Raw genomic sequence first — 7,825 nt, forward strand, 5'->3', positions numbered from 1 at the left:
TTTAATTGTATTTGTACGAATAAAATATGTGCCATAAGAAATTCCGAAATCGAAAAATACTACACGACAGGGGTCGAATCCCCGTATAGATAGGAGATAGATTCCAATCCATCAATCACTTAGGAACTGCGCCACTGACGTTCTTGCTAAATGCCTATATTTAAAAGAAATCTAACTCAAAACTGATAGCCAATTGTTGATTATAGTTAAAAGAAGCAATTTCTTAATGATAGTGTTACTCTTTCTTATTAAACTACATTAAAGAATAATCAATTTTGATTCCAGAAAGAGGAGAATGCCTTCAAAAAGTCTAGCGGGAACAGAATAGCTACAGTTTTGTTTTACGTAAGTATTAGCGTCAACATGTACACAGTCTACATGCAAAAAATAGTTTAAATAAAATTGAGCCGTATACTATTGAACCAAGGCTCTATTTTGCTTTTCACATGTTTTTTTTTATCAAGAGGAATCATTTTTTGTTTAGTGTGAAACAATAGAGCAGATAGCCTGTGTATTCTGCCAGACTATGTTCTACATTTACGCCAGTTCATTAAGATCCATTGAGCCGTACTGGTGACAATTTCTAACAGTCATCCATCTAAACTTTCCTATTTATATTAGTAAGATTGTCAATGATACTTGTTACCCGCGACTTCGTCCTCTTGAAATTTAAAATACAACCTACGTTTCTGAGCACTAACGAAGTTTTTAAGTTATTCCAATACATACAAAAATACAAATCTTTATTATATTAGTATAGTCTAATAATATAATAATATTTTAATGTATTTTCCTCTATTGACAGATGTCGGAGGTGGCACAAGGGGGCGCCACCGTGTTCACGGAGCTGGGCCTGAGCGTATTCCCGGTGAAGAATGCGGCCGTGTTCTGGATGAACCTGCACCCGTCGGGCGAGGGCGACATCGCCACGCGCCACGCAGCCTGCCCAGTGCTGCGCGGCTCCAAGTGGGGTCAGTTACTCCTTATATTACAACTATTATAATACTCGTCAAGTATTACGAGACTCGTCAAGTGATACAACACTCGTCAAGTATTATAATACGCGTCAAGTATTACAATACTCTTTAAGTATGATAAAACTCGCTTAGTGCAAAAATGGCCCAACTGCTTTTGAAAGTTAAAAACAATCGTTTAGTATATGTTTTAGCTATATTTTAAAAATTAAACCATGACCGCTTGTAGATACTATACAATTTATTGTCTAAATATAGTATGTTTCATTGTTTTTTCTAGTTTCGAATAAATGGATCCACCAAGGAGGCCAGGAGCTGCTGAAGCCGTGCAACCTGGAATACCAGCGGGAGGATGTCATGCGCAAAATTCCCAGACCTATCCCGCGAACCTCCAGATAGGACAAAATATCGCTCGTTAGATTTCTTCAAAAGTTGTACCTAAATAATGTTTAAAGAATGGACTGAAAACTATAGAAGTGTCGAAACGAGGGATATTGCAAGTCTTTTGCTAAAATTTTGTAACCAATAAGATATATTTAACAAAAATTACGACTTTTGAGGTTTAAATAATGCGTTTAGTATCTCAAATTTAAGTAACGGTAATTAAATCAGTTTTTCCTTACATCCTGCTCGAAGGACCATAATTATTTAATCAATAATTTGTGACCGATTATGTTAAATTATTTACACGTATATTATTCTTGACACTTCCTAGTATCCGAAGTGTTTCTTTTTTATGGATTCACTAGAGTTTTAAGCATTTTAAGAAAACGGTACGGCAGATGTCTGTAGTACAAATTCAATATTTTAAATTATGTTTTCAAATTTGTAATTAATAGTGGGCGTTCCGCTAATTTTATGTTTACAATAGATTTCATTTTGCAACAGTTTATTAACTAAAATATGTTTTTTTTACCGTTTAAATGAAAAAAATAAATACAACTGCTAAAATAATCACCAGTTACTAATGTTAAGTGAATCTCAATATATTAATAAGCTATAGAGGCCAAATAATGTGTTAAAATTAAGTTAAAACTAAAATTACTTTGCCGAATGTGTTGCCATTACAAAAAAATAAATAAAATTCGATAATCTGTACTTCCAAATTAATATTACAGCATTTAATTCACTTGTATTTTTTAATTGTGTATTTGATCGATTGGTTTTTAATTATTTTTCGTATTTCACTATATAAGTCTGAATAAAGGACTTTCTATTCAACTCTTATTTTTATAATAGAACAATATTAGTCATTATTATAAGATAGTAATTCAATTCCTATTATAAAGCCATTACATGCATTTATTAACATTATTTTGGATGATTTATTAAATTAAAAAACTAAAAAAATATTTTTAGGTTACAATTTTTCGAATATGATTTTTTATTTGCAAATTTCATTTTCTATAGTTAATTATATTTATAAACAATGCTTTGTGATCAAAGATTTTTATATTGAAGATTATGTTAATATTTTTAAATGATTTTATATTTTGTTTTAAGCTAAGATTTATAATACTGTGGGTTTCTACTTCCGATACATTTGTACCTAATATTGTCATCCCAGTGTTTTACGAATCGGCAGTGGAAACCTATACTATATAAAATATGCTATTAACGGAATAAATTAAACATTCCTTTGATTTTTTTTTTAATTTTTGTAATTCCCTTATTTTGAATTATTCATTGATATATTATTATTATTAGGTTAAAAACGTTAATTAGTAAAATGACAAGTAAGATAGTGACAAAAATGTAACGAGGCGTTTAAAAGTGCCTTTTTTATACATTTATCAGTAGAGTGTGGTGCGACACGGACAAGCGTGCTGCAAACAAAAGGCAAGGTAAACACACATAAAATATGAACATAAAAATATTACATAATTATTGTAATAATTATTTATTTCATGATATTCACGTTTTTATCTTTTAATGCGCTGTTTAGTACACACAGGCATTTACATTACACATTCATTTTTTTTTATTTTAATGCTTTATTTTCCAATTTTTAATATTTTACAGTTTGATTAAGAAATTAATCTTAAGTTATTTTATAATTGCTGAGTAAATACGATCTGAGATTATGATTTTCCATTTTTATTTAAATTTAATTTCGTATCGAGGAATTTACATGCCATCGTGGTTTAATATCAGAATATAAGGAAGTTTTATAAAAGCTTATTAGGAATAAAAAGGGATGCTTTAAAATAATGCTTGTCTCTTCTCATGGGTGACTTTTAGTTAAACATTATTTATTAAACAAGAATTTAAAATGAAGAAGTTTTGTTGTAAGTTATTGTACATGCATTTTAGACAAAATGACGTCATTGTCAGATAGGGTAACAAAATCCGATATTTCCATCACATTTTTTACACGTTGGATTGTTATCTGATAATTATGGCGGGATAGGCCCTTAGTATTGTTTAATCGTAACATGCAAGTGTAGCATTGTCCTTATTTACTTTTAAGGTAACCTCTTCGTAATGTAATAGTAACTTTTTCCGATTATTTTGTGTAAGCACTATAAACTAACATTAATATTAAATAGATTTGTCTGTTGTTAGCTTGCTCTATGTTTCAGTGTGTACAAATGGATCGCAAACATACTCTGTACATCTGCATCGTTCTAGCCCTAGACTGGTGGGCATGGACACGCGCAGAACTTTTCACCGCCATATCCGATATTGAGCCGTTATTGGCGACACAGAAAACGATAATCGATGACTTGGATGATTACGTTACGAAAGAGGAGAAAAGATTAGGCGTTTTAAAAAAGTAAGTCTAGTTGAACTGCGTAAATAATTCTATTTCTGCGGAATAACAAGAAACAAATCGTTGTTAAGTGCCATATTCTAAAATGGATTCAAGTCCACTTTTAAACGGGGTCAAGCATTTATAAACTACTAGCTTTCGCCCGCAAATTCGTCCGCGTGAAATAAAAATAAAACGAAAGTAAGTAGCATATGTGTTCTTCTAGACTCTACATACATACATCTACATTGTATATGCCAAATTTCATCGAGGTCTGTTCAGCAGTTTAGGCTACGAACTCTAGCAAGCTTCCATCCATCTAAATTTTCGCATTTATAATATTAGTTAAATTGTATCTAATGAAATAAAAGTTTTTACAATGTTGTGGTGTTGTTTATTTCAGACAAATAGATGTATATAGAAGAGAACATGAGTTGGCTATGGCAGATGTCGACAACTACTTGGGAAATCCCATCAATGCCTTCACTCTCATCAAGAGACTAACCACAGACTTGGATGTTATACAAAATAGAATAAAACTTGGCACAGGTAAAGCTTGTAATATTTTATTTTATAAGAGTATGTACTAGTAGTGAATTATATTATTTTTTTATTACTAAGGACAAAGACGAAGCTGCAAATCATCCATGTTACACTCTAACCATAACCACTTGCTTTTTTTTTGTAGTTGAATACATAAGTTCAGAATCAGCTCAAATAACTTTTAAAATTACAAAGGTTATAAACGTTCATTACACAAATTAAACGTATTCTTGAAGTAAACGGATATTGTAAAATTAAATATTGATACATTCATATGCAAATACAAGTGTTTCAAAATTATTCCAATTACGTAAGTGGGTTTTCATTATTTTTCAGTCAAATATAATGTAATGAATTATGATTCATATACTTAATCTCTATTAATACTTGAATAAGTGTGATTTTTAAAGTAATATTAATTTTCAAAGGAAGTCCATTGTTATTGGGTATGTTACTACATTTCTAAACAGCTGTTACTATTACAATAAGGCTGTGCGTCACAAGTGGCGGAGAAATTTATATACATGTGGTGGCCGTGAAAAAAATTGTTTACTTTGGTATTACAATGCAACGAAATATGTTGAAATAATAAAAAACTTATAACACCACACCTATATTACATTGTGTTAATCGTGGGATATTTTGCTTAAAAATTGCGACTATGGAAAAGAGAAATTTTGTCAACTAAACAAAACCTTAGTTATCTTCGAGCCAGCCTCTGACAACACTAGTTGCGTATTATATATTTCTACGCCTGTAAAAGCAAAATTTGTACTAATATTTGCTTATACAGTTTATTCCTACGTTTAACTTTATACCGCGTTTATTTCTGGAGCTATATATGTTTAACTAATGGAATTGCTGACAAAAAGATAGGTGACGTTTAACCTTCATTTATGATATTAAGATATGAACAAATTGCAGATTACGTTAGGAATGTGACAACTAACAGCGCGGAGGTAAGGTACCCCACCGAGGAGGACCTGACGGGCGCTGCGCAGGCGTTGACTCGTCTGCAGAACACGTACAAACTGGATATAGGGGAACTCGCACAGGGGAGATTGAATGGAATCGTTTATAGGTAAATCTTATGAACCATACATAGGTATTCAAAGTAGGATTACTTAAATGTTTATAAATAAACAAAAAATTATATATACATTTACACTAATTAAAAAGCTAGCGATCACTTATAAAAGTTGAAAGATTTTTCATGGTAATTAGTTAGATGAAAAACGAAAGAGTAATGATTTTTTTTTTATTTTTTGTTTAATTCAATTTAAAAGTGTTTAATTTTTTAAACTTGTTTTGATATCATTTTCAGTGGAGTCAGACAACCAGCGGTTTCGTAAGTTAAAAATATAGATTTATATAATCTGTGACTAACATAAAATTTGTATTTTGTTTCTATGTTAAATTTAATAAAGCTTTCATAATGTTATCTTGTATGTAATGAACTGTGTATCATATTTACTATGTCTATACTGACTAAGGGGTTTAGTTGTGAATATGTTTTATATAATACTAGCTGTTGCTCTCGACCTCGTCCGCGTGAAATTAAAAATATAACCTATGTTACTCACTGAGAACGTGGATTTTGAATAGTAGAAGAATTTTTGAAATCGGCCCAATAGTTTTTGATTTATTTCAATACATACAAAAATACAAATCTTTCGTCTTTATAATATTAGTAGATGTAGATATAAATGTGTGTGTGTATGTAAGACAGTTTGTGACTGCATATTGTTAGGAATAAAATTAGTACCGAGCTAGAGAATTGGCGCAACTCTAGATTATCGGCATAAACGTCACGTCCCTAGCTGACAGCTGTCAATGTCACTAGAAGTATGGATAGATTTGGCGCGCATCCTAAGTCTTGACGAGAAGTATTGCTCTGAGTTAAAAGCGACAGTATCAATTAAATAAGTTGTCTAATAATATAGACTAAACAACTGAACAGATTTTGACGAGTAAGGTATCTTCGAATTGTGTTTCTTCCCTGAATGCAGTAGAGTTTTAATTTAACCAATGATGGTTTTATTTCCCAGTGCAGCGCTCACAGCCAGCGATTGCTACGAGCTCGGTCGCATACTGTACAACGTCAAGGATTATAAGAACTCTCTGCGATGGATGGAAGAATCGCTTGCTAAATACAAGCAAGAAAATGAAGATTACAACTTCACAGAAGTCGATATTTTGGAATACATAAGCTATTTGCATTACCTCCTAGGTATTTGTCAATAATTTAATTCATCAATACCTTTCTGATATTATAAGTATACTAGTTGTCTCACATGATTTCCTCTATGTAAAATTAAAATTAAAATAGTGATTTTCGCGCTATTCTAAACTCTATCTGTAAATTTCATCTATATCCATCCATCTAAATTTACTATTCTTAATATTAGTTAAAAGTAAACTTAGTTACTAGTATTTCTCATAATAATTTACCTTTCAGATGATGGGCAAACAGCATTAGAGTGGACCACTAAACTTTTTAGCATTGATCCCCACCACCAACGTGCTTTGAGCAATATTCCATATTACCTTAAGAATGTGGCAGAAAAGAAAGAGAGGCTTCAAAATAAAACCGAAGTAAATATAACAACATATATTGTATTTGGTATATCGTTTTGAACTTAATAGCTCAAGGTCATCTTTTTTACTTCGTTTAGGTGATTGTAGAAGAAGAAACATTTTTACAGAAAGAGAAAAAAGTGTACGAAGCACTTTGCCGCGGAGAGATGGTTATACCGAGTGAAATAAGTAGAAAGTATGTATGGATTATCAAACAGAATTACAATTAACGACTTTAGTAAAATAAATGGACTCATAGATTTTTGTTACATATTATTATTTCAATTTCAGACTTAAATGTACATATTTAACGAAAAATCATCCATTTTTAAAGCTGGCTCCGATAAAGACGGAACAAGTGTACATAGCGCCCGACGTATTTGTGTACCATGGGGTACTAAGCGACAACGAGATCGAGCACATCAAGACCATGGCTAGACCCAGAGTCAGTTTACAACTGTTATCTAACCCCTCCCCCGTTACCTACTTTTTTCCATCCTTACCTTATTGCGTAAGAACATGAGTAAATTATGTACATATGAAAAATCGAAATTCACATAGGTACATGACGAGATTCGAGAGACCGACGTTCTAACCTGCACTAATCGGCGAAATAATTCAAAGACATATGTGAAGACAACTCTTTACTATGGATTAGTCACCCTTATCATCACCTAGTTAACAGTGGTAGAGCCCGCACGTTTTCGGACTGTAGGGCGGGCTCTCCGGTGGAATACCATGACCACTCGGAAGATAGGCGTGAAATGGAAGTAATTTTGCGATTCGTTTTATGAATGTGGTGCCGGAGGTCTATTTTAGTCCCTTTCCTAATCCACCCTTTTCTTAAGAGGAAAGGATGTCATAAGTGGATTTGACGGCGGAGGAGACGCATATGAAGGGGAAATATTCTCCATGTCGATTAAGGGTAAACGCATCTGCAATTGCGGATGTCTATGGGCAGCGTTCGCTTCGCCTTTAC

General features: G+C 32.3%; 2 protein-coding genes across 2 annotated transcripts in view; both read left to right on the forward strand.

Annotated features, from left to right (window-relative positions):
- Positions 1-1,998, forward strand: part of LOC106106430 (prolyl 4-hydroxylase subunit alpha-2-like) — an 11,657-nt gene extending 9,659 nt beyond the window's left edge. The window contains exons 9-11 of the mRNA XM_013287009.1: positions 286-345; positions 806-971; positions 1,255-1,998. Coding sequence (XP_013142463.1) covers positions 286-345; positions 806-971; positions 1,255-1,373 — 345 coding nt within the window. The 3' untranslated portion in view covers positions 1,374-1,998. The remainder of the gene's footprint in view (positions 1-285; positions 346-805; positions 972-1,254) is intronic.
- Positions 1,999-3,565: 1,567 nt separating this feature from the next.
- The window catches only part of LOC106106432 (prolyl 4-hydroxylase subunit alpha-2-like), a 5,439-nt gene continuing 1,179 nt past the window's right edge, over positions 3,566-7,825 (forward strand). The window contains exons 1-7 of the mRNA XM_013287010.1: positions 3,566-3,750; positions 4,130-4,275; positions 5,194-5,350; positions 6,318-6,499; positions 6,728-6,864; positions 6,945-7,042; positions 7,138-7,291. Of these exons, the coding sequence (XP_013142464.1) occupies positions 3,566-3,750; positions 4,130-4,275; positions 5,194-5,350; positions 6,318-6,499; positions 6,728-6,864; positions 6,945-7,042; positions 7,138-7,291 (1,059 nt within the window). The remainder of the gene's footprint in view (positions 3,751-4,129; positions 4,276-5,193; positions 5,351-6,317; positions 6,500-6,727; positions 6,865-6,944; positions 7,043-7,137; positions 7,292-7,825) is intronic.

Source organism: Papilio polytes, unplaced genomic scaffold (assembly GCF_000836215.1).
Source record: "Papilio polytes unplaced genomic scaffold, Ppol_1.0 DF822178.1, whole genome shotgun sequence".
Lineage (NCBI taxonomy): Eukaryota > Metazoa > Arthropoda > Insecta > Lepidoptera > Papilionidae > Papilio > Papilio polytes.